The sequence below is a fragment of the Dermacentor andersoni genome, chromosome 5 (assembly GCF_023375885.2).
Source record: "Dermacentor andersoni chromosome 5, qqDerAnde1_hic_scaffold, whole genome shotgun sequence".
NCBI classification, from domain to species: Eukaryota; Metazoa; Arthropoda; class Arachnida; order Ixodida; family Ixodidae; genus Dermacentor; species Dermacentor andersoni.
In genome coordinates this window covers 158,006,945-158,034,573 of record NC_092818.1, presented here as the reverse complement: position 1 = coordinate 158,034,573, position 27,629 = coordinate 158,006,945, and the positions used below count along the sequence as shown (strand labels likewise).

At 47.2% G+C, this 27,629-nt stretch overlaps 1 protein-coding gene and 1 non-coding gene across 2 annotated transcripts in view; both read left to right on the top strand.

Moving 5' to 3' along the window:
* Positions 1 to 1,643: 1,643 nt before the first annotated feature.
* Sik3 (Salt-inducible kinase 3) overlaps positions 1,644 to 27,629 on the top strand; it is a 122,740-nt gene continuing 96,754 nt past the window's right edge. The window contains exon 1 of the mRNA XM_050178975.3: positions 1,644 to 2,891. Within this exon, the coding sequence (XP_050034932.1) occupies positions 2,688 to 2,891 (204 nt within the window). The 5' untranslated portion in view covers positions 1,644 to 2,687. The remainder of the gene's footprint in view (positions 2,892 to 27,629) is intronic.
* Positions 14,557 to 14,629, top strand: TRNAT-CGU (transfer RNA threonine (anticodon CGU)). Its single transcript has one exon. It is a non-coding gene; the product is annotated as a tRNA-Thr (tRNA).

The following is a 27,629-nucleotide window of genomic DNA, read 5'->3' as shown; positions in this document are numbered from 1 at the left end:
CTTTTTTCTTTTTTTCCCCCTGTTTAACCTAGGTAGGACATTAGGCAGTATAATAGCAAGAGCTTGGTGGCGCAACCCACCACCCCGTTCCAAAGGGTGCGCTCATAACATCCATCCATCCATCCATGCGGGTGCAGCTGTTGGCGAAGGTACTCGGTTCCTGCGACTTTGCAACTTACGAACGCAGCAAGAGTTTTCACTGATACGTTTTTGATTGTTTTTATAGCAGATTGATTAAAAATGTTTACGTAGCTGTGAAAATGCTACTGCGCTCCCCCGGAGTGTGCTGTGAAGTCCTTAGTCCAGGGCCGCAGCAGCCCTGGCCGTCTGCTGCGCTCTACTAATCAGCTGTTGCTGATGTGTAGCTGTAAGCGGCTGATTAGTAGCTGTAATCAGTTGTTGCTGATTAGTACTAATTAATTATTGATGCAAACGCATTGTATGGCTCATGAGGTGGCGTTAGCGCGACCACAAGATAGTCCAAAAAGTAAAGGGAAACCAATTGAGCCGATCGAGGCAGTTGGCGACGTCAGTTAAGGCAAAGCTAATTAAGGCAGAGTGAATTAGGCGAAGTTAATTAAGGCATAGTTAACTGAAATATAGTCAAGAGACTCGAACCCACGATCGTGGGTGGGAGTCGAACACTCGACTTTTTGTGGTGGCATGCAGTGCTCTTCGCATTCGATCATATCTACCTATGGATAACTACGTCTTTCTTTCTTTTCTTTCATTCTTTCTTTCTTTCTTTATTAGAACATAAGATATACAAATCAAATATTTCGTCAGCGCAGTGACCTCGAATTTTATTTATTTAGTCATGAGATTAAATAATTAGTTTATTAGTACTAAAGTTGCTATATGCAGCTGTTGTAGCTGTCCGCAGGTGAATCGGGTAATTAAGGTCAGCAAGTCGATCGGTGTACCTTTAAAATAGTACGAATAAATCCAAGGCACCTTCTCTCGATATACAGGGTGTCCCAGCTAACTTTAGCCAGAGTTTAAGGATATGCGACTGCCACGTAGCTGGACAGGACCAAGGTAACGTTGTTTGCCGTCGCTTGGAGATACTCAGATTATTTTTTCATTCCACCTAATTAGATAATTCGTACTGATTAATTAATAAACTTCTCAGATATTATAATTACATTAAAAAGTATCAGTGAGAAAATTGTAGAGCAACATGAAAAACTCTCGATACAGCCGTTTGTTCCTCAGTACGCGCTACATAAAAGTTTTTTCCGAGTGTGAAAGAAGCTCGCGAATACACGCAAAGTGCCTCGAGCGGCCAGTCGCGCGGCTATTTCGCGGGCAACACCGGCAGCCGAACATAGGTGTTCTGTGGCCGAACCGGCTGTTGGAATGAGCCCATAACAGCTTACGCTGTAAAATAAAGCCATGGTGCTTTTCTCATGCAAGGTTTCATCCAGAGATATTTTCACTCATCAAACAGGTTAGCCACTTACCCGATTAGAACGTTAAAAACGTGAGTGCAAGAAAGCAAATTATTAATTTTCTATGCCAGTAGTTAGCGGCACTATGCAAATGATAAAAAGAAACTGTATGATATAGAAATTTGGACAGGCCTTTCGAAAACATCTGACGCTCCTTCAACTTTGCATATATGTTTTCTTTCTTTCGCCTTTTTTTTTTTTAACGCAGACAAACAACAAATAGCTGATTGTGCGACCTGCGATGTGGTCACGAAATCCGCAGTTTAATTGATGGCGCAAGCTCTGCTTTGTTCTGCTCCAAGAACGCGCAAAGAGTGCTTATGAAAAGCATCAAAGCGTCGTTTGCTTTATGAGACGAACACTAACGTACACGTGCTGTATTGCTACGATCATTCCCTTTATGATACATGACGATACGGGCACTTTGCACCCCGTCTTTATTTCCGCTCTTTGTTTTGCCTCCGTGCTCAGAGGCGCCGCGTTGTCTGCAACAAGAGCTTAGCGCTGCGCAGCTGCAAAACCGAGGTGCACTGGGTCTACCGCCGCAGGCCCGGCGCGCTTTCAGCTATTGTGCACTTCCGATACACACTGTGTGCGGACCGAACAACTGAACGAGGGCATCGCCGACGGCGCGGCGGCAGCGGCTTGGTCGCCATGGCGACCTGACGCCGTTTGACGTCATTCGCGCGGCTTTCAAGGTCTCAGCGGGGAGCGCCAGATCTCGCCCCGGCCGGTCGACTCCCCGCACATTTGCTTGGCTTCGGGACTGTCGCGCATTCGGTCCGGCTCCCGGCTCGTCTCCGCAAGCCGGGTTGCGGAGCAGCGGAGGCCGCCCCACGTTCCGCAATGTCGAGATGTCGGCCCGTCACGGACACCGTCGCTGGACTGACGTTACTGCAGCTGCAGCTGCAAGGGCCGCAGCGCTTCCCCGAGCAAGCCGTGACCATCACGTGTGTTTGGCGGATCGTCGGCACGACAGCGTGACGTAAGGAGGCGGCCGTCCTCCTCCTTGCCCGGCGGCTTCTTCTCTCCACTCGCCTAGCCTCGGCCGCAGCAGGCAGATGTGTTGGATGCGTCTGCTAGCGCCGAGACGGCCGAGATCGTGGAGGCAGTGCGGCGGAGGCTCGCCCGCTCGTCGACCGGGACTATGGGTGACCCACTGAAAGTGTGCCGCGAACATAGGGTCGACCAGTGTGCACGTCCAGCGTCGTGTCGCGACATAGCAAGTTGCTTTGAATGGGGAAGCTCGTCCAGCGCCCGGCTACGAGAGTAAGTGTGTGGCGCATGCGTGCGGCGCGCCACAACATGGCGGCTGACAGGGTAAGGGCGTCGGGTTGTGCGGGGCTGGTTCGAGTCGGATTTTACGAACTGGAAAAGACGATCGGCAAAGGAAACTTCGCAGTGGTACGACTAGCCAACCATGTCATCACCAAAACGAAGGTAAGCCCCGCTGGCTTCACCCACTATGTTTATTTTGATAGCAGTCGATGACGGAACATCTCCCGCACCTGAGACGGAACACCTGATTCGGCGGTCCTTGACCTCGCCAGAGCTATTCCTTAATTTTCGGTGGCGTTGGAGGCCTCGCCGTGAGATGCCGTAGACCTGCGCGCTACGTCTGTGGCGTATTTCAGCGTGTGATCCTTTCCTAATTGCGTATGCAGCGAGTGGGGCCGTGCCGTGCGACGAGGGCGACGACGCAGTGCATGATTGTTTTTGTTTTCGTAGGCTGCCCCGTGCGCATGCATGTGCCGGTCGGCACGCTTTCGGTGCAGTGGTCTCATCTCCCTAGCGCGAGTGCTAAAAGATAACACGGTGCTCGTGTTGTGCCGAGCCTTGCCGGGCTCGCGTGATCGTCTCTTGTGTATCGGCCACCGTTTCGCGTATGCATCCCCCACCTCTCGAGAGTGTGTCCGCAACGAGACCGATGTTCTCCGGTCTCTTCCGATAACAGTACCAGACGAGAACGAGTGTGCACGGCCAATGATCGTATTCCCGCCGGCGTGGGAGGCCGTCTTCGTGGCGCGCGATAGTGGACTCGCGAGCGTGCGGGGCGCTTGCTACCTGTCGGCGTGTCGCAACGGTCGAGCTACTGCAGGCCTTCACGATCGTATTCATGTCCCCTTCTTGCACCAGCGTCATTCTTACGAGGCGCGTTACTCAACACAACCGGCTCCTCTCGTTTGTGTGTTCAGTCTTCGAGCGCCGGCGAGGATAAGGTCTAGCTGCTGGCTCCGTTATCACCGCTGGATGAAGAAAAACAGCCCCACTTTTGTAGTGCTTGGCGCTACATTGCAGAGGGCAGTCGCTTTTGTGAAGTTGAGCGAGGTCAAAAGCTCATGACTTCCTCGAATAAGCACAATCTCTTTGAGGGACTAGCTTTTTCTTTTCTTGTTCTTTTCCTCGCCGTGTCAGCAGTGAGCACTCGTCCTGAACACACCCTTCCTTAGTTCCCTGATTGATGGTCATGATTCTGAAAATGCTGTTTTCCGTTTACCCGAATAAACGTTTCCGCTTGTCGGAGCTTTTCGCTCAGCGACTAGCCACTGTAGTGACCGTGAACTGTGGACGTCTATCTATTAGATAACTGAGCTGTTCTCTTTGGTTGTTGTGGCGGTTGCAGCAACGCGACCGGGAGCGACAGCGGATTGTCGCCCCCTCTTGCAGCGTTTATTTGCTAAATGGTTGCATCAACCTCTTGCGGAAGAAAATCCCCGAGGGTTTCGTGGAAGAAGAGGCATGTTCCGATGACTCTTGTCTGACGGTATCATTTAATGACGCTGTCGGATATGAAGATAAGATTACTTTCGGTGAAATGCGCTTGAACTCTGCACAATAAGTCTGTCTGTCTCTAGTGGTAGGCAGTCGACTATTTGTGCGTAGTCTACTGCACTTATTTGATGTTTTGATGCCACTAAAGCTTCACTTTCCACGAAAACGACTTCGCATTGAATTTCATCTGCACTGTTATAAATTTTACCCGCGCATAACTTTGTGCACGCCTTTTTTCACTACCGCAGATGCCCTCGCATCACAACATGCCAGCACCCGCCGTGGTTGCTTAGTGGCTGTGGTGTTGGGCTGCTAACCACAAGGTCGCGGGATCGAATCCCGGCCGCGGCGGCCGCATTTCGATGATGGAGAAATGCGAAAACACCCGTGTACTTAGATTTAGGTGCACGTTAAAGAACCCCAGCTGGTCGCAATTTTCGGAGTCCTTCACTACGGCGTGCCTCATAATGAGATCGTGGTTTTGGCACGTAAAACCCCGTAATTTAATTTTAACAACATGCCAGCGCAGTCATTTCAACCGAATGGTAGTCGGACGAACAGTTTCTGTACCATTCGCAAACATCGATTGCACCTCTATGCTAACGTTGGTCACATACAGCGCATTGAACGACTTTAAGCGGCTCCGTAGGCGAGCGTCACACAGTAAAGCCAGCTATGATTAACATTTTAATTTGCACCATGCTTAACATTTCATTTAATGCGAGAAGCGATGTTCTAGAAGTCTCGTAAGCCTTCCAGAACATCGCTTCTCGCATTAACTTTCTCAACCTTAAGAGCCTTTCAGCAGAACCATAAGCTGCGGCTTGGCCAAAGGTATACAAGTTGGGTGTCTTGTCCCGTGAGTCTTTCTAAAAACACATCATCGTCATCATCCTATTTTATGTCCACTGCAGGACGAAAGCCTCTCCCCGCGAACTCCAATTACCCCCGTCCTGCGCCAGCCGATTCCAACTAGCACCCGCGAATTTCCTAATTTCGTCGCACTACCTAGTCTTCTGTCGTCCTCTACTGCGCTTCCCTTCTGTTGGTACCCATTATGTCACCCTAATGGTCCAACGGTTATCTACTCTACGCATTACATGACTTGCCCAGCGCCATTTTTTTTATTCTTCATGTCAATTAGAATGTCGTCTATACCAGTTTGCTCTCTGATACAAACCGCTCCCTTTCTGTCTCCTAAAGATATGCCTAGCATTCTTCGTTCCATCGCTCTTTGCGCAGTCCTTAGCTTGTTCTCAAGCTTCTTTGTCACTCTCCAAGTCTCTGCCCCATATGTCATCACCGGTAAAATGCACTGATTGTATACCTTCATTTTCAATGATAACGGTAAGCTTCCAGTCAGGAGCTCACGATGTCTGCCGTATGAGATCCGACCCATTTTTATTCTTCTGTGAATTTCCTTCTCATGGACAGGGTTCCCTGTGATTAGTTGACCTAGGTAAACGTACTCCTTCACAGACTCTAGAGGCTCACTGGCGATCCTGAATTCGTGTTCCCTTGCCCGGTTATTCATCATTACCTTTGTCTTCTGCATATTAATCTTCAGCCCCACTTTTACATTCTCTCTGTTAAGGTCCTCAACCATTTGTTGTAACTCGTCCGCAGTGTTGCTGAATAGAACAATGTCATCGGCAAACCGAAGGTTGCTGAGGCATTCGCCGTCGATCCTTACTCCTAAACCTTCCCAGTTTAATTGCTTGAATAGCATTGGAGAGATTGTGTCTCCTTGTCTGTCTCCTTTCTTTATAGGTACCTTCCTACTTTTCTTAATACTTTTCTTATTCCTACTTTCTTAATATTCCATCATTATTCCTACTTTTCTTCATAAAACATAGCCAGTTTTATTTAAAGCTGAACGTCCTACGCGAATGTGTATCCCACGCGCTATACTTTCTTGTAACCGTGGGACATGACGAAATTTGTTGATAGCATTGAGCGAGAAGAGTTCAATACCAGTCGCCATCATCGCTTACATGTGTATTCAGCACGACGCGGTGTTGGTAGCTGCGAATCTACGCTCCATTTCACAGTAGCTGACGGTTTGATTACGTGAAGGGACTCTTTATGATTATATGTATTTCGGTTATTTGGGTTACAAAGGCGTGAACGCCAACGAGCAGACCCCCCCCCCCCCTTATTCTCACTTGCAAGGCAAGAAAGAAACAAATAAATGAACATGCGACTCGGCGAAGGCGACAGCCCAAGTTTGAAGTTTCGCTTACGCAACTATCTAGTCTGGCTCCGTCCCATTTATGCCATTTCTTTATTGCGAGTGATCCTTTCGAACATTTCTTTATCTGCAATTTTTTAGTTCGAAGGAATTTAGTTCGGAGAATCCTTTTCGAAAGGTTATTCCGTATTTCACTCGTCCAGTAGTCATATCATTTGGTGCGACCGCTCCGAGTTTTAGCCGCAGGAATGTGAATTTTTTATGTATATCTGGGGTTGGGGGTGGAGGGGGGGGGGGTTATACAAGAAGCGTCGCATGCCAGATTTTCTCCTGATGTATAATTTTTTACGTTAATATTTATTTAGTTATTCAGTTCCTATCTGTAGCGACGAAGTTTTCAAGATTTTCTGTTGTACATTTCGTCCCAACCTGTATTCCTGAAGATCTTCTTTTATGTTATTCACTCCTCCTACTGTTCGGTTCTATACAGTGGCTTGCACCGTTAAACTGAGGAACAACCAACCATCCAAACCAAATCCGTTGTTCACAGACAAAACTAGTTGACCTGCGTTTGTCGTTGTTAAAAAGAAAGAAGAAATGAAAATAGAGTAGACGGATGACTTGTATAGCACACGGGGCAAATGTGTACGCGGACACCAACGAGAAGGCTGAGCTCGTGCTATAATGGGCGGCCGAAAGGTGGGAAACCAAGGCAAGAATAAAGCTCGCCTGAGGTCATAGGGCGGTCGAAACGGGGAAGTCTCTCGTGCTTCCGTTTTTGCGTTCGCGCCCGACGATGACATTTACTAGATCGCGTGCAGCTATTGCCATAGCAAAGCCGCCGCCGAAACGCGGTGCCATTTTCGAAGGCGGAACGGGGAGTAGGGAGGGAGGGCCGGGGGTGTTCGGAGTGCCCTTCGCATGTCGATTTTGGCAGTCGTTCCTTTAGATTGCATGATGCTCTTCTTTCAAATGATTGTGCCGCATTACATTCCAAGCGACCAAATATCTAAGTTCGCCGTGACGCTCGCTCCAAGAAGATTAAGTTCTGGGGTTTTACTTGTCAAAACCACGATCTGATCATGAGGCACGCCGCAGTTTGGGGACTCCCGATTAAGCTCTACTACCTGGAGTGCTCTAACGCGCACCCAAATCTCAGAAGACCAGTGTTTTTTTTTCTTCTTTTTTTTTTTTTTGCATCCTGCCTTCATCGAAATTCGGCCGCAACAGTGGGGATCGAACGCGCGAACTTTAGCTCAGCAGCGCAACACCATAGCCACTGGACTACCGCGGTGGGTATAGGCGCACGTGCCATCTGGACTTATGTAGCGCGATGCTCGTTGAGTTTGGAGCAAATTATCGCAGATTGCAGGAGCGTAATGAAGCAAAGAAATGCAGGAACATTGGTCAGTATGTGGGAGAATTCGCGCAGCGATCTTCCGTTCGTAATATTGAAGATATACAAAGAAAATGCTGAAATTAGCGTAGTGGGAGCAGGTTGAATTTATCTCGCCAGGGCGGTGCTCAAAGGGCACCTGACCTGTCAGCGCACCCCCCCCCCCCTCCCCCCATCCCTCCTGGCTCCGCCATTTCCCGTAAAGCATGGCAGATTAAGTGAATTGCACTGCGAAATGCCTACCGTCTCGTTTTTCTTCTCATAATAATGATAAATGCCCTGAGTGAGACCACACTACCTACATAGCTTCCGTAGCATCGCCTGTTATGTGTGAAACGGAGTATACAAATCATTACGAACACAATTCCTTTGGCTTCAATAGTTCTTCCAGCATTAACCCCAAAGGTTATAATCCAACTGCTTTGTGGCACAGAAGAGCGCAGGCATGTAACAGTGATTGAGAAATGTCTTAATGTATCTCGTGTGGGAACATATCTATTTTGTATACAATTGAAGCTCATTAGTCATTCCGTATCGCCTCTATACAAGTTTTACGCCGGGTCGCTGTTTTTAGTGAAATTGTTCCGAGTGCCCTTTCAATCTCCGTCTTCTTCATAAGCGTTTCGTTGTTGAGGCTTTCCTCAATAGCGCCTTCACATATCTTCTCAAATGAATGCCGTGTTCTCATACATAATTTTAAAACTCTATTATTCATTTCTTGCATTCAGAACAAAAATTCCAGCTTTTTGCGCTCAGATTCGAGTATCAACTGCTGTAGTCCACACGTTCTCCCTCTCGTTTCTCTTTCATCTTGTCTATGCTCAAGGTTAACGAACAGCCAATCTTCTGACTTTAGCTACCTTTCACAACAAATCTAAGCAGCGGACGTATTTTCTATTAGCCGTGATGTCACAGGTGATCATCATCATTAGTAAGGCCTTTACCAAACATTTCCGTTTACCCCTGGTCTTTGTGAATTGAAACCACTATGTAACCGCATACTTCATGATATGATTTTCTGTCATCCTTGTCTGCGTCTTCTTTTGCTTGGCTTCAACTTTGTTACTCCAATAAGCCAATCGTTGTCGGCTTTCTGAATCACGTGACCTGCTAAGCTTCTTGCTCAATTTCAACTAGGACGTGCTCTCATTCGATGCCTTATTTGCAATCTTTTAACTGTATATAATTTCCCTTTATCTTGCTCGTTGTTGCGTCGTCCTCGACATCCTTTTTTATGGTACGTTGTTGGCGTTCAGCGTTTCGAACCTTAGTTTAGGGAGACTTCTATGCTGCACATTTTCTTAATCAGTAAATCCCACGGATACTTCGCTTAAACAAACGGTCTGATCAGGTCCTCGATCAGTTGTTTCAGGTAACCTCAGGAATTCCTTCTCAACAGGGGAAAGGCCGTCTTCGAACGGCACGTTGCGTATATATTCATCGTCAATCTTTCGTCCGTAATCATTCCCAGTCTATCGCGCAGCGGGACCGATAAACCGTACGCAATCAAACGGGGAGGGACAGCGACAAGCGAGGTTCCGCGCTTTGCCTCACGCGATACTCTCGGCAGCGGAAGCGGCGGCTCCTCACTTGTGTGATGTGGCTGTGCAAACCTGCCCGCCCGGCGACAACATGTAATAGTTCAGGGCCACTGTAACGTAGTGAGTTCTTTCGCTCGATTCTATTTCTTCCGTATCGTTCACAATTCACGACCAGCCGATCGCGTGATAACATGAGAGTGGAGTGCATCTCGGGCCACCGACGAAGCGCGAGAAGGAATCGAATCTCTTGACGTATCCCGGCCTCGCACGAGATGAGCCGCCAAACCGCGCTGTATCTAATCATCTTAGGGACCCTGGAATGAGGGTTCCTCCCACACTGCTCTGGCCATTGAAATATTATTATTAATAAAGATGTTTTACTCTCTCTCTCTTCCCGCTGTGCCTCCGCCCTTCAAAACGGATGTCCCGGAGAGGGCACCGATACTGAAAGTTGGTTACTGCCGTCATCTCCATGGAAATGGGCGAACGTAATTGGCCCTCGCAGCAGGAGAAGGAAGGCCTCCGTACAAATTATCTTCGAGTTGGACAGCGCTGTATTTGCTACTGCTTTATTATCGAGCGTAGACGTTTGGCCTTGTTGCTGAGACATACTTTAGGATTGTTTAAGCGCATCGGCAAGGAGGACTAGCAAGTGGACGCTCACAGGAGCTGTGTGTGTGTGTATATGTGTCCACTTGCTTGTCCTCGTTGTCACTGCGTTTAAACATTACTAGGTATGCTTTTTTCTTCATATTTTTCTTTTGTTTAAAGTGACACCTACTATAGTTTGAATGTTCCCTCGTGGCTGCGTGCTTCGGTTCATTAGCTGGTGGCACGAAGCGTTTCCTATCTCTTCTGCACTATGAACGTTACGCTTTCGCACCCGAGGTATCCAGAAATCCTGTTGGACACCTAATTATCCGGCCGTGAAAATAACTGGCCCACTTATGTGGATGTTCCCTTTCGCCTGTATACGTAATCTTGATAGGCTCGCACGCGGCAGTTAACAACAATCGTAAAATTATGACATTCTAAACTGTGTATGGAAGTATGTTTATGGTCTATATAGAGGATAGATATATAAATTTCGTAGGAGTGTGCAAATATTAAATTTTGGACGGAATCGAATACCAATCGAATATTGCGAAAATCGGATGGAATATCCAATATCTTTCGAATAGTTTTCGAATAAATCTTTTTTTTTTTCGATATTGTAGCAAAACATTGTTCGCTGCATTAGCAAGTTTCTGTTCTTACACTACACGTCAAGAAGTACGCTTTATCGAAAGCTAGAACGGAGCATCATAAACAAATAAACAAGTTGTTTTTTTTTTTTCTTCCAACATGCGGGGTCGTGCATTGCCAGAATGAAATTTTATAAGTCTTTCTTACGAGCCCGTTAGCATTTGTGTATACGTTCGAGACTAAAACGAAAATGCGCTTTGGACGCAGGGATGGCTGAGTGAGGCGCATGATGGAGTTAAAATGGTCGCTGCAGGTGGCGCCACTACCATATCAAATAATGTTGCAATCAAGAGTGCTCAGAGTTAGTCCTAAACGAACAAAAGTTGCAGCATTGGTAAATATTATCGAACACTAGCCATCGCCTAACGTCATGTCTGAGCGATACTTGAGTGCGTATGACGACTGCGCTTTAGTTGGAGAAGTCTGGTTCCCACAGCAACGCAGCGTACTCACGTAACTTCCCGTCCATTATGTCCGCTGTGGCAGGGATGAAATTTGCTTAAATTTTGCTTCACTTTCACAGGTGAGCGTGCACTTTTGCCAATGTGCACTATTCGAAAACTGTTCGAGAAGTAGTCGAACTTGAAAGTAGTGACTATTCCATTCGAGGATCGAATCGCATGGCACTATATTCGATTCGTTATTCGCAACTTCCCGAATACGCGCGAAATTTCTCGTACAGTTGCTGATATTCAAACACAGGCGAAATATGTCCTGGGGAAGTTTTTTATGGCGGGCCCATGTATCCCCTTCCCTCCCCGTCGAATGAGACAATATAAAGAAATTAGGGATTGGAAACCGGGAAAAGAAGAGCACGCTCAATTTTTTTTGAAAAGCAACGATGTACAGCGCAGAAATCAACGGGCGCGATCTAGCGACATTCTATCCCGACTTCTTGACTTTCTGTGCAATAGTAGCGCAGTGTTTTTGCGCAGTTACGTCGTTTTGTTCTTTTGTGCCTCGTGCAGCGTGCGCTCAGATTGCTACGGCGGTGGACGTATAAAATGACACGTGCGAAAAATTAAAAAAAAAAAAAAGAGGAGAAGAAAGAATTCATAGTGCGCCGCGGCAGTGTTGTCGACCTTGTGAAGCACGTGGGATCACCGGCCTTGCTCGCAGCCGTGGGATGACGAACGACGTTCTGTGCCGCGGATCGCGGCCTCTTGGCGGCGGGTTCAGTGTCGCTCGCGGCTTTACGGCAGCGCCGCGCGCTGCAAGTGCGACCGCCACGCGCGCTGCAGCAGCAGTCCTGCTGTGACGACGCGGATGTACCGTAGTCACGCGAAGTTAAGGCGCGCCGTCTCTCGCAGACCGTTTTCCGAAATCGGTTAGCTGATCGACCGTTCACGAGGCAATAGTCAATTGGGACCGAGGCCTTAGTCGTCATTGAATTACAAAGCTATAGAAGCGCGGCTGTTTTTTTTTTTTTTTTTCATGTCCTCAGTCGGCGCGCCACCTGGTTGGCGGGAAACGTGTGTGTGTGTGTCTCCCCCGAATCTAGACATTGAGCGTTGCACGCAGGTATATTACTTTAGTTACATGAATGTTTGTTTTGACGTATAATCGAGAACAAGAAATTTATTGTAGTGTAACTCGACAAACCTGTCAAAAAAGGTGTTGAACCCGCACTTGTAGAAATTATTACCAGGCATTGGAAGCCGGTGGATCCAGCACGCTTTATTGTAGAACAGAAAGACTCCAAACATACATGCCTGGATGCATTGATACTCATACTTTCAGAAAGTGCGTCTCGAAGAGCGTTGGCAGAGGGGCGAGAACAAAGCAAGGTTGACTCACTTTGCGGCTGTTGTGCGCGGGATGAGCGAGTACTTGTGGCTCGTTCACATTGGGCCATCGGCGGCCAAATCGGCGTGGGATCCTTTTAGCGGCCGAAATGCCGCGTCCTTCACATTGGTCGCCCTTAGAACCGCTGGAGCTGCTGACATCTCTCGAATAACCGCGAAAACGAGCAGAGCGTGCGATATTTTACTATCAGAGTTACCTAACCGAATGTGCTCTAATTATTCCTTGCTATTATTTTTTTTTTTTTGCAGTTTTGTGCGCACGTGTTGAGTTTGCGCGCTTTTATTTTTCACGTCAGTTTCTCCTTCACAACACGGTATACTAGTTCTTGGCATGGCGCTTGTCGTACAGAAACGGATAATTTCTCCCAACCTTCGCTAATATCCGCGCTGTCGCTGCAGTGACAGCGCGGATATTAAAAGCGGCCTTTTTAGACGACTGCAAGATGCCGAGCCCGAACGCCGTCGGCGCCATTTGCGGAGTGCCGCGAGGTATGGCTCATTTGCTGGCTCGCGTTCTGTGTGGGGAAACGCGAGCCATTTCGGTGGCATGGCGGCAGAAATCGTTCTGGAACCGATTGGCGGATGTGGACAGGCCCTTTTCGGCTACCCGGTCATGTACTAATTGTGGCCATGTTGTCCCTGCAAACGTCTTAATGTCATCCGCCCACCTAACTTTCTGCCGCCCCCTACTACGCTTCCCTTCCCTTGGAATCCAGTCCGTAACCCTTAATGACCATCGGTTACCTTCCCTCCTCATTACATGTCCTCATTACATTACTACCCCGGTCATGTACTAATTGTGGCCATGTTGTCCCTGCAAACGTCTTAATGTCATCCGCCCACCTAACTTTCTGCCGCCCCCTACTACGCTTCCCTTCCCTTGGAATCCAGTCCGTAACCCTTAATGACCATCGGTTATCTTCCCTCCTCATTACATGTCCGGCCCATGCCCATTTCTTTTTCTTGATTTCAACTAAGATGTCATTTACCCGCGTTTGTTCCCACACCCAATCTGCTCTTTTCTTATCCCTTAACGTTACACCTATCATTCTTCTTTCCATGGCTCGTTGCGTCGTCCTCAATTTCAGCAGAACCCTTTTAGTAAGCCTCCAGGTTTCTGCCCCGTAGGTGAGTACTGGTAAGACACAGCTGTTATACACTTCCCTCTTGAGGGATAGTGGCAACCTGCTGTTCATGATTTGAGAATGCCTGCCAAACGCACCCCAGCCCATTCTTATTCTTCTGCTTATTTCAGACTCATGATCCGGATCCGTGGTCACTACCTGCCCTAAGTAGATGTATTCCCTTACCACTTCCAGTACCTCGCTGCCTATCGTAAACTGCTGTTCTCTTGCGAGACTGTTAAACATTACTTTAGTTTTCTGTAGATTAATTTTCAGACCCGCCCTTCTGCTTTGCCTCTCCAGGTCAGTGAGCATGCATTGCAATTGGTCTCCTGAGTTACTAAGCAAGGCAAAATCATCAGCGAATCGCAAGTTGCTAAGGTATTCTCCATCAACTTTTATCCCCAATTCTTCCCACTCCAGGTCTCTGAATACCTCCTGTAAACATGCTGTGAACAGCATTGGAGATATCGTATCTCCCTGTCTGACGCCTTTCTTTATTGGGATTTTGTTGCTTTCTTTGTGGAGGATTACGGTGGCTGTGGAACCGCTATAGATAGCTTCCAGTATCTTTACATATGGCTCATCTACACCCTGATTTCGTAGTGCCTTCATGACTGCTGAGGTTTCGACTGAATCAAGTGCTTTTTCGTAATCAATGAAGGCTATATATAAGGGTTGGTTATATTCCGCACATTTCTCTATCACCTGATTGATAGTGTGAATATGGTCTATTGTTGAGTAGCCTTTACGGAATCCTGCCTGGTCCTTTGGTTGACAGAAGTCTAAGGTATTCCTGATTCTATTTGCGTTTACCTTAGTAAATACTTTGTAGGCAACGGACAGTAAGCTGATCGGTCTATAATTTTTCAAGTCTTTCGCGTCCCCTTTCTTATGGATTAGGATTATGTTAGCGTTCTTCCAAGATTCCGGTACGTTCGAGGTCATGAGGCATTGTGTATATAGGGCGGCCAACCTTTCTAGGACAGTAAACAAACTTAAATACCCCAGAAAGTGAGTGGGAAAAAATTGCCGCGGTAGCTCAGTTGGTACGAGCATCGCACGCGTAATGCGAAGACGTGGGTTCGTGCCCCACCTGCGGCCAGTTTTTTCATCCACTTTCATTTCCATTAATTTATCATTTCTTTAATTCAAATAATAAGTACATGTAGTTTCCCATATGCTCTCCTTGGTGTCCTTGTTTGTTGGCTTCTTATGACATCACTAATAAAAAATCAGGCCCTCGGTTTCCTTTCTTCTCTTTCAGTGCGAACAAGCCATTTGAAGAGCGCACTTAGCTTCACACGCCACGGGCCGACTCGCTAAGCAGTATAATTATGTGCGAGCACCGCTATCGGTGCCTTAAATCGGGTTACGCAAGTCGGCAGGGACAGGGAGCTTCGCAGCGGCAGGTTACGGGCCGCCCGCCGAGGCTCCCGAGTTAGCGGTTCTCTGGTTTTTTTTTTTTTTTTTTTTTTTTTTTTTTTTCGGCGCCGCAGTGCGGACGGCTTTGTTGTTCGAGGCTCGGCTTTCGTAAAACGCGTTTCGCTTCACTGAAACCCACGTGGCCGTCGCCGGCGCGGAGCTGCATTCAGGGCCGGAGCCACGAGTCTTGCTTCCAACGCGACGGCCGCCACTGTTGCGCACGTGCTGTAGCCTCCGTTCACTCACGCATGCACTGCCGTGTGGCGAGAGAACCGGAAAGCCAGTAGCGGCTGCACCGACGTCACGCTAAGCGGCACTTCGGAACACGCGCATATATGCGAGTTCCGTTTGGGCGCGCTATGGGCAACTTGCAATGAAGCCTGCCACCACGGTCGACGGGAGTACACGGACTGTAATAACGAGCACTAGAAGTAAAAAAATGCGAGGGACGCGATTAACATCCGCCGGGACATCTTCGATATCGATCGTCACGGGCCAACCAGTGTCCGAGATCCGAAATTGTCCGGGTGCGATTGCCCGCGCCACGACTCGGCGTGCTTGCTGTCGAAATTTTAAGAAGCGTGAGCTCTGCCGCCCTTGCGTAACGCTCAGACCACAACACTCGGGCCACAGGTAGGGACGGATATACCAAAATCAGACCTATGCGGACAACAACAGCAACAACGACAATAGTGAAGAAAGATGATGAAAATACAGAACACTGTTGAAAGTCTATAACAAAATGGCCAAGCATTAACAGAGCCAGTCTGCAGATCACGAAGCATATACAGAGAGAGAGAGAGATAGAGAGAGAGAGAAACGATTAGAGCACAGGAATAACGCAAGCATGTACGCATAATGTGAATATGTATAGAGGAGAGTTCGGACTATAATGTCCATCGAATGAGTGTCGAACGTGGGGAACCCAGGAATTGGAAGAAAGCATTGTTTGTCGGTCCGCGTGCATACACGTGTTCGAAACATCTGCATTTGATTGTTCAAAGCCTCGGAGATTGAGCGGTTTCTTATCACCTGTCAGCGAGCAGGTGGCCGGTGTGAGCGATTGCACGCGCGGCCGGGGCCGTTGGATGCACTTCAAGTCCACACTCGGCCCGGTTGCATTAGTTGCCTGTGACGGCGAAAGAAAGCCGCCGCCAGCCTCCGACAGGTCGTTCATCTGAGGGTCGCCCATATCACCGCCCGGGGCTTAGTCGCCGTTTGTTCGGAGGCGCGTCTTTGTCAATCAGCGAGACAGCAGTCGGTGCTTTAAAGTGCGCGCATTTCGCACTGTATGCTTTATGTGCCGTTTCGTTTACTCTCTTACGTTCTGACTAGGTTTTATTTTGTCCTTTCATCAAGTTCTGCGGCTGGAAGCAGTGAATGAATGAATGAATGAATGAATGAATGAATGAATGAATGAATGAATGAATGAATGCCAGCATGTCTGGGGCTGGTAGCCAGCTTTGAGGTGTAGTTGCGGAGTGAACTTGGCTGAAGTGTGGGGAGAAAGAGAGAGTTGAGACGTTAGTTTCGTTTCAATAACTTGACGCGACGTTGGTCGAGGAGCTGACCCAAACCGACGCGACCGCGTTTAGACTAGTCAACCCTCTCCTTGCAGGAATACAGGACGTGTGGCATGACTATTTCAGGTTGAAATTCCTTGTGTAACAGCATGATATGACTAATAAAAATCGGGCCCCTCGGTTAACCCCCTTTCTTCTCGTTTGTATAAGAGAAAGCAACTTGAGGATTTTGCTTAATGCATTTCTTTACTCTAAGAACAATGAACGAACAGAGCTGTACGGTTACATGACGACATGCTGTAGAGCGCCGCAGCAGACTCGTACACTCCTATTACTAAAACACTTGGCGCATATTAAGAAACCTTAAAGTTGAGGTCCAATAACAAATTCTTAAGATGTTCCAGACATGCTAATAAATAAAAAAAATACTTATTTTTGTTAATGCTGCTGGTTGACGCGTTTTCCTTGCGTGTGCAGGCGGGAGTGCAAAAAGATATAAAAAAAATTAAAAAATGCCTTCAAGCGAGCTTTTGTCCATCCGAATCAACGTTCGTGATTTGCTTCGTGAACGGAAATCTCAGCTAAAACTACATTTCTGCTAAATTCGTGCGACATGGGCCCAGCACTGATTCACCTGTGGAATTATAATGCTCCCGTCTTTGCCAAATTTATCTTCTTATCCGTCAACGCGTATTGCGTTGTTACACGCCATTGTCTATTCATGCAGGTCCTGTTACAGTCCGCTTAAGTGGTTGTCAGGCACGTGTATTGCGCTCCGTTTGTTCTGTACGTGCCAGCTGTCCGTAGCTGTCACATGGCGCGGGGGACAACCACCTCGTCAAGCTGCTAAGTCTACAGTTGCTTTTATTGCGGCATTAATTATGCGGGCATGAAGCCGCCATATTTCGCGCTCTAGTCACGGTACCGACGGCGCATGCGCGGCTCGCGTGTGGAAAGCCACCGCCGCGATCCGCTCAATCGGCTCCTGCGGAGAAGCCATGGCGGGGTTGCGCCTGTCGCTGCCGGCGTTAGCGTAGTACACGTTGGCGTTCCGACTGAGCAGCCGCGCCCGCAGCGTGGTGCGTACACGCTGGTCTGAACTGAGCGGACAGTCAGCGTCAAGCTAAATGTAATAAATGTAATACTAATAAGTATTAGAGTATTATAATAATGTAATCCTAACTCTAAATCTAATAAGAGAGAGAGAGAGAGAGATTGTGGAAGAGCTTCTATTTTCTGCTGCCTGTTTGGGAACACGGCTCAGCGCCCTGAAGACGGGGAGGGGAACACGAAAGAGGAAAGAAAGGAGACAAGGTCATCACAGTCGCAGGACCCATGGCCGACTGCTCTGGCAGGCGGTGCCTGTACAGATCAGGCTAGCCACCAGCCCGCTATATCCTCCAGGAACCTAAGGTGGTGTTTGGAGGCAGAGTTGGGGGGGGGGGGGGGGGGGGGGGCGTGTTGTCCTGTTCCGTGTGCGGCGCGGCCGAGACGCTTGAGCCCTTGCTCTTCTGCTTCTGCCTCGTTTACCCCAATGAAAGGGCCTCTCTCCGCGTCGTTTCGACGGCCGGGCTTTACCTTCGGTCTCGTCGTCGCCGGCCTCGCAGCGCAGCCTTCAAGCACCTCTTAATCCTTTCACTGGGCATTGACAAATGGCGACGGTATTGCGTCCCTTCTCATTTTGTGCAACATCAAGTTGCGACGCCCGTAAATCTGCGCCTTTAACAGCCGCTGCCATCATTCCTCATCGCCCTATAGTTTTGTGACGCCTGCCATATCTGCCAGTGCGCTGTTTCTGCGGCGCATGCAGCAGTTGTCTCGCGTGATGCGTCGCGCCACATACTCGTACGTCGCCTCCGTGAATTGCTGGAACACCGGTTCGAGGAGCTACGGCGCAAAGCGAAACCTTGCTGTCGCTTTCCGTGATTAGCCTTCGGGCGAGACTGCCAATTCTTGCGGCTGCTCGTTTCGTTCGCTTGAAAGGAAAATGAAGAATTGGAATGAATTGAGTTTAATTTCGCTGTACCCCCCGCGTGGATGAGCATTGCTCAAAGCATCGCCATACGCGTTCGTCCTGGCGTCTCGCGGGCCCTCGACCCCGTCTTATGTAAGGCCTTTGTGCCGTCGGTGCTTTTCGCCCGCGCATTATCTAAAGGTGCGCGATGAGCGCTAGCCAGCTAGTCGGTCCCGTGCTTGCGTAATAAAATCGTTGCAACTTGTTGTACTTACGTAAATGAAACGCGAGCTCTCCGCGGTGGGCGTTCGGCATCTGGGCTGCTTATATAGTGTTTAAGTTCATGTTTATCGTATAAGCGAGTGATAGCGGATATGTGTTATGTCATGCAATAAAAGCTCGTGGGAAAGCCCGCGTTGTTGCAGAGGGGGTTTCACTGTCATTTTTGTCAGTCATTATTAAATTATGTTATGACACGATTCAGTCCGTGTTTTAAAAGGAAGGGCTGCGATGCGTGACGGCGTTGCATGGTTAAAATTTTGATGTGTACCAGCATTATTTGTTTACTAATAATAAAAATAATAATAATAATAATAATAATAATAATAATAATGGTGATGATGAATCAATCATTTATTTACCGTTCCCAGAAACAACCCTAAAGTCTGAGTGTTGGTGCACGCTTACATAAAAAAATACTGAAAAAAAAGCAATGAATAAAAAGAAGGAAAGCTTGTACATAAAGAGAGTGTTCATAAAGAAAAGTGTACACAACGAATAAAAAGAACAACCACGAAAGGAGGAGTGTACACAAAACAAAGCGCAAGGTAAATATCAAAGAATAAGAAGGAGAAAGACAGTTGAACTATCTCTAGAACTGTGAAACACCAGCGCAAAGCTCAGAAAAGAATAATGACGGCGAGTTAGGAAAAATATTGAGCTCATCAATGCAACCGTTATAAAGACTCCATATTCTCTTGACGCTTGAGTGTTGGTGAGGACAAGCAGGGACATGTAAAGGTCTATGTTATCTGGTGATCTTGCGCGGAATGCAATACATGATACAACTGACAAGTTCGGGACAGGTGAGGATACCGTGAAGGAGTTCTTCACTGTACATAAATTATTTCCCCAAAACTCTTCTGTATTCTAAAACGTTTATGTACGCGGATGATACGGCCATAATATTGACAGGAGATAGTCTGTCAGCGCTGCAACCCATCATAATGTCTGAGTTTACAAAGGTAATCAACTGGTTTATTGAAAGCAAATTAACAATAAATTCGGAAAAAGAACGAAGTACGTTGCTTCTCGATCTAGAAGAAAGAACATTGATACTACATCAGTGAAGCTCTATCTGCACAACAAACCAATCGAGCGAGTTGTTTCTTTTAAATAAAGCCATCCTCCCCCCGCCGCACCAGCTGTGCTGATGACGTCATCTGCAGTGCCGCTCGCTTCTTCTTATCTATGTCATCTATCACCCGCCATGATAGCTGCGCCGCTGACCTCATTCTTGGCGCTGTGCCTGCTTTTATTGCCGGGCTTCATACACCTGCATCACGAATACTCAAAGTATGGGGATATACGCTCACGCGTAAAAGAATAAATTCGGAATGAGAAAATTCGCAAAAAAGAAATAATGAAACGTTGGCGGTGGTGAGTTTCAAACCTGCGACCCCACGCTCAGACGCCGAGTGTCTTATTCACTAGATGCACCTTCTGCAAGCGTGGGTGTTTATCCCTACCCGTCATCCAGTAGGGCTCAACACTATGCTTGCCGAAGGAGAATATATTAACCATATGAATGTGTTGTGCCGCGTTGTCTACGTTGTCGCGCAACACAGACATGTAAACAGTCAATGAGTTCATAAGGATGAGGAATGATGAGGAGTTATATGGGTCTGATCGTAGTTGATAATAGTTCGACGCGGATGGATAAGGTGCGAAAGAGCGATAAGGCCTTATAAGTGTTGGAACCATTCTTATAAAGACCGATAAGGTTGATAATGGTCGGATCGAGTCCTATAAGGTTGATAACGACCGATAAGGGTTGATAAGGGTCGATTAGAGTTCGATCGAATCCGACAACGTAGAAAATGACCGATAAGGGTTGATAAGGGTTTATACTGGTCGGATACAAAGAGCCAAAACAGATTACAAGGCCCATAAAGCAAGCATTTAATGAACGGTCTATTGCTCTGTCAATCGCGGCAAACAACATACGTCGCGTCGTATGCGTGGATATGAGCAAGTGGCACAATGCGTATACGCATACTTGACTCCAGTGGAATTCCTGCATAAATTATCTCTCTCGCTTTCGTGAAGAAATGCTATGGACACAAGTGCGATGCGTACAATTGTTTTTATTGTCATCATATACGATGTTCGCTTTGTAAGAAAACTTATCGCTAAAAACAGCTTTCCTTATCAGTGCGCCTCGTTTTGCGAGTTTCATTACTCTTTAGCGTACGTTGCAAAGAAGCGAGTGCTTGTGTTTCTCGTTGGCAGGCTTTCGGTTTTGCTGGCATGCTGAGATTCATCATCAGCCTGGCTTCGCCCACTGCAGGGCAAAGGCCTCTCCCATACCTTATTGAATGAATGAATGAATGAATGGTTTATTTCATCATTAGTTCAGCATACATATCCAGTGGTACATTGGGAAGAGGTGGCGAAAAGGCAACTGAATGCCTGACAGTGCGCCAGTCCCCGCCCAGACCACGATATTGCACAACACTCAGCGAGTCACTATCTAATACATCAATGTAGTAAAAAAGAAAAAAAAAAGAAAAGAAAAACAAAATTATTGCAGTACACTCAGCCTGTAATACATAAATATAATACTACATAATGACACATAATGTAACACTAATACGTCATGTAATACATTAATGCAGAAGAGAAAAAAAAGAACTAAGCCGTAGTTTTAATAAGTGAACTAGAACATAATTGATATGAACAGCTTATCGACAAGAAATTTTCATGGCTGAATTTTGAGGCACAATACAGTTCTGGAAGAAAGTATACAATATAAGGAAGTCTTACACGGAAGAGAAAAAGAAAAAAAAAATGTCATGTTTGAAGCGCCATTAGATAAGCATGTATCTTTTTTTTGAAAATTGCTACTGATCGGCTTTCATTCACTATGCTCATGGCCGTCATGTTAGAGTTTAAAAATGAAGGAATAAGCTGTGCTACCCAGTCCAACTACCCCAGTCATGTGCTAATTGTGGCCATGTTGTCCCTGCAAACTTCTTCTCATCCGTCCGCTCAACTTTCTGCCGCCCCCTCCTACGCTTCCCTTCTCTTGGAATCCAGTCCGTAACCCTTAATGGCCATCGGTTATCTTCCCTCCTCATTACATGTTCTGCCCATGCCCATTTCAACTAAGATGTCATTAAATCGCGTTTGTTCCCTCACCCAATCGCGTTTGTTCTTTCCATAGCTCGTTGCATCGTCCTCAATTTAAGTAGTACCCTTTTCGTAAGCCTCCAGGTTTCCGCCCCGTAGGTGAGTACTGATAAGACACAGCTGTTATACACTTTTCTCTTGAGGGATAATGGCAACCTGCTCTTCATGATCTGAGAATACCTGCCAAACGCACCCCGGCCCATTCTTATTCTGATTATTTTATTCGCATGATCCGGATCCGCGGTCACTACCTGCCCTAAGTAGATGTATTCTCAAGTGCCTCGCTACCTATCGTAAACTGCTGTTCTCATCCGAGACTGTTGGACTTCGGTTATTTCGAAAGAGAGAAATAGAGCTTTGGAATTCCGCATGATTGAAGAACCGCTTCTCGTTCGCATCCGAAGCAAATGCATTTAGTCGAATCGGGTGCTGCCTACAGCGTGGATATCGCTTAGTAGAGATTGGCTGTATACTGGGAAGATGCCTCACCTCTGTGGCAACATCGAGATACATGGCGCGAATTTGACGCATTACAGAAATTAGGCTGTGCAAAGGCCTCGAGCCTGAACCATGTGGAGCGTTTCTCAAGAGGCGTCAAGCCGGCGTTGTGTGGCTCGTGGCCTGACGGTTCGGCTGTTCGGTGGTACTCCACATGGTGCAATATAACCGGATAGCTATCTCTCGATTGGTGCGCCTGCACCGCTCCAGCTACCGCCGAAAAATCTTGCCAGACATCGGTTTATGGGAAGTTATATAGGCCCAGTGTCATTTGGTTAGATTCATTGCTGTGTGTTTCACCGAAAAACCTAACCCGATCAACAGAACTTGCTGTTGGTACATGCATTTTTAGAACCCTTTCTTGCCCTGTTAATGTGCGGTACAGGCACGCTTGAGGGCCTGCTGTGCTTCCGCCCACCTACTATGAAAAGAGGACTTCTCCATCCAACATCATTACCACACCTGGGCCTTACTGCGGTCTCGGCATCGCAGCTTCTGTTCCCCGGCCGGCACCACAATTGCGTCTTCAAGCAACTACTTAGACTCTTGAAGGACAAGTGACTAGTTTCTAAGCTGTATGTGCACTGCCTCCTTGCCAGTGTCAGCTACGTATGGGAGGTGCTGCGACTGCGACGACCTTCTTTCTCTTGTTTCCTCTCTATGTCCTCCTCCCTTACCCCAAGGCGCTGAGAATTGCGCCCTAAAGGGCTGCAGAAAATAGCCTTCATCCCTGCAATCTCTTTATCTAAACCTAAACGGATGTCTCGTTATATTACGCGTGACGCGCGGCACAGGGCTCCATGCATGTGGTTGGAGCTTCAGGTTGCCGCCGTATTTGGCGATTGTGGACTCTCAACACGTGCGAAAAGCCGGTTACGTTGTTCACCTGGTCAGCGCGGTGGGGTTCTGTGTGTCGCCGTGCTTCGAGGCGTGTGTGCGCACTTCTCAGGCGCGACTCCGAACAGCGGCCTTGATATCGTCGGGACTCGGCGCACGACCGCCTCGTTTTCCGGCCTGCCTTCAGTTCGTTTCTCATCAGGGCCATCTCGGCGTTACGACCGTGCAGTAACAGGCGCGGCGTGCTGTATACGCTCGCGATTACGTGGCACTCTATCACTGCGCCAGGCGCAATCTTCTGGATGTGATTCATCGCTTCCTTGTAAGTCGCGGTACGATCATTGCGCGTGTGACGGTGGTTGACGAACGCCGCTCTCCCGCGAGAGTGGGTGCGTGTGCATGATATATATGTGTGTGTGTGTGAGCGTGCGTGAGCGTGTGTGTGTGTGTGTGTGTGTGTGTGTGTGCGTGTGTGTGTGTGTGTGTGTGTGTGTGTGTGTGTGTGTGTGTGTGTGTGTGTGTGTGTGTGTGTGTGTGTGTGTGTGTGTGTGTGTGTGTGTGCACGCCTGTATGCTTGCTGGTGCTTTGTATTGTCTACCGCAATTTTCCTCCGCTATCTCGTGGAATGACCACGGCTGAATCACGGCAGCGCTGCCAGAGCTTCTGCAACACAAAGGCAGTCAATAATGACTGCAGATGGATGGATGAATGGATGGATGATGGATGGACGGACGGACGGACGGACTTACTTTATAAGCATGGCATGCTCCACTATGTTAGTCGGCCATGGAGTACGCGTTTAAGCGATTGGAAAACGCACAGTATAGTTTAGTCCTCTTTTTCTTGTTTTTAATATATATCTGAACGGATACAACCTGACAATCTATCACTTTGTCAATTAAACGGTGGATTGAACAGTTCTTGTAGTTGCATTGTACGTTTTATGTCGAATAAAATTGAATATATTAGTGAACTCTTGCTGTGACGGCTGGCGTTTTTTTCAAAACTGGAGAAGAGAAACGCCCAGCGCTTCGTGCGAAACCAGCGTTTCGCGCAAGCGCGGGGGCAAGTCGTTGAATGCTCCTGACATGTGCTCGCAGTGAGGTTAAATGCTAGTCGCAGACTCTCCCCCCCCCTGCCCCCCTCCCCCCTCTTGGAATGCGCTTTAACGACCGCGGAGCGCGAAACGGGAGTGGGATGCATCAGCTCATTGTCTCCCAACGAACTTGTCAAGCCATCATCGCGCTCAATCACTACGGTAGCTTGAGAACTACGCGGCTGCTTTACAAGAAAATGGCAAATAGTTTCTCCCGCTAGGGCTGGTAATTGTGAAAAGAAAATGTCCCGCTGTGTCGAGTGTCATTCGTCTTCACCTGAATGCGCATTGTAAAAAGCACGCCGTCGACTCCCGGCGCGCACCTATGCATGCCTATGCTGGGAGTGGCATTTCTACGTCGGTGTACGACGCATTGAGTCCAGACACACTCCAGACTGAGAGCTGTTCCATGTGCACGAATCTGCAAAATATGTGCTAGGTATCTGCCGTTAGTACATGAAAAAGCAAGAAAATGATTTATGCTCTTGCCTGTCTCGACGGCCAACCGTTGTCAGAGGACATTTTATTTCGCCCCATGATGCGATTGTAAATATAGTTTTGAGGCCATCGGGACCTTACATTTGTTTTCTTTCCTTATGTTCAGGTCCTGTACTTTAGGCTACGAATAGACCTGCCCATTGTCTGATTTGTCACTTTCCTCTATCCATCGTCGTCACTCATCTTGTTAATTTCCCTCTTCCCCTTTCCCCAGAACAGTGTAGCTGGCTGGAGGAATAGACATCAGGTTGAGCTATCTTTTCTTTCTTCTTGTCATTAAATTATCTCTCTTTAATGTCTTGGCATATAGCGAAACATGTGCGGGAAGCAAAGCTGTGACAGTGTCCCGTTCTCTTTCTGCCCTGTCTAGTTTAACATTATCTTCTTTTAGCCAATGTCTTTATTTGTTCGCTTTTCGAAAGAGATCATACAGGAAGTACAAACACTCTTTGGACCCGTAGGGATCCTATATAAGCATGGCAGTGTTACTACGGATACAATGGCAAAAGAGACATAAGTGTTAGAAACAGCGTCGTACAATAATATACATTCTGAAGAAGAAGAAAGGTACAACAATGAAATGCAGCCGAGAAGTTTTCCAAGAAGCAGCGGCACACTGACAAGTTATATTCATTAATGTCATGATAATAAAACTAAGCCCATGTAGTGGTGTTTCAATAAAGAATTAATATTTCTGGGATAGTTTCATATCCGGGAGTATGTTGTTCCAAACTATGGCTCCAGTAGTTATAAACTGACGTTCCCCATAAACCCTGTGTATAGCAGGTAAATTAAAAGTGTGATAGGTAATATTTCTGGACACACGGCACGAACAAAGAATTATGCGTATCTGAAAAAAGTTATTGAGTCTATTGACCCGACTGACAGTCATGCCTTTTTATAACTTACGCAAGTGATCAAAGGGTAGTTATAAAACAATGGCCTGCTCGGGTGATCATATCTCGAGTGTGCCAATCAGTCAGTCAATTGGTCAGGACCAAGTTTGTTAATGTTACGATGTATAAAAAAGAGACGAAAGAAATGAGAAAGGCAAGAAGGGGAGCCAGAACAGAAAGTCCGATTTGATACCCTACACTGAGGGGATGTTAGATAAGAAGAAGAAGAAGAAAAAGAGAGAGAAAGAGAGAGAGAGTACATGCACGCAATCACAGTCGTTCACAGCACAGAATATCAATTAACTCTAATCAGTGCTAGAGTAGCTTGTGCAGGTTTAATGAACTTTTTAGTCATTCACCTTGGACGCATGTTGAAGTTTGGAAATTTAAGCCGAGGAGTAGAGACGATATTTTTGCTTATCATAAATTCTAAGACTGGCACCACCATGTCTACTTCGCAGGAATCCTAACAATGACAGGACTTTCGAGATATCAGTCCTCAAAAGGTCTCAAAAGTACACTGGCGTTTCAGTAAAGATCGTTACAAACTACTACAGGGATGTCAAATGTATCCCTTCTTAGGAAGTGCTACGAGATGCATTGGCTCTCCACTTAAGTTTCGCGAAACGATCCCTCTGGTAATTTACGACCTCAACTAAACGCTGGTGCACTTTTGAGCTGATTTTGGGGACTGATACCTTGAAAGTGCTGCTAGTCTTATATGCTAAACAGACATGACGGCACTACAGTTCCGAAATGTCAACATCTGCCTTCTATGTTTGTTTCTTGTACCGCGCAGCCACTCCGCGTCCGTTCTTTATTGTTGAGTGCTTTTACTTTCTTTTCTACGTATTTCTTGGTTTCACTTTGCTATCTACGTGTACCTGTATCAGAGGAACACTAAAGGCAAATACTAAGTCGATGTGGACTGTTTAAATACCATTCCAGAAACCTACCAAAAAATTCCCTCAGTACGTGCTACACAAGTGTTTTTCCAAGCGTGAAAGGAACCCACGAATACACGCAAAGTGCCTCGCGCGGCAATTTTGCGTGTATTCGCAAGCTTCTTTCACACTCGGAAAAACACCTTTATGCAGCATGTATTGAGTAACAGAAAGCTGTACCGGGAGTTTTTCATGTTGCTCTACAATTTTATCATTGGCGTTTTTCATCTAATTATACTATTTGAGAAGTTGGTCGATTAATTAAGGCTAATGTAATTAGGCGGAATGCAATAAATAATCTCGTTATCTCCAAGCGACGGCAAGCAACATTGCCTTGGTTCTGTCCGGCTTTCGTCTACATGGCATTTGCATATCTTTAAATCATGGTGCATGATAGTTGAGACGCCCCGTATATGCATGAAGACATTGTAGAGGCGTGCTCCGCACTCGTTTTGATCAGCTATAGCTCGTCATTCTGTACTGATATTTCACCACCACGTCCGCTTTCGCGGTACCGCAGCCGGGACGCGAACCTTTGACCTTGTTGCAGTGCGGCGGAACGTCATAACCCGTGCGCCATTACAGCGCTCACTAAAGCTGCGACGAGTGGATTCCGATCAAAGCAGTTAAGTAAATAACGGGCAGCGTTGCAAGCACGACATAATGTGGCGCGCATCCGATTTATTTTCCTTTTTTTTCTCAGTAATTTCGCTTCGTCATCAGAGTCGAGACTGTAACGCAATAGGAAGATTTAGAAGTATACAGTGGACCCATGCATTTAGTGGTCGTTATATTGCATGCATCCTGCGCTCGAACGCACCCGATGCTATAGTTTGGGTTCTGCGCACGCCTGTGTAGTGCCGGTGACGTTGCTGTTTCTTGGGCGCGCTAAGGGCATACTGCAGTGTATCTGAACTCCGTTAAACTGGCATGGACATTCACCTTCCCGGAGCCCGCGCCTCCGTCATGTGAACGTTGAGCGGACGTAGACTTGGAAAGTTCGACAAAAGGAGAAGATAAAA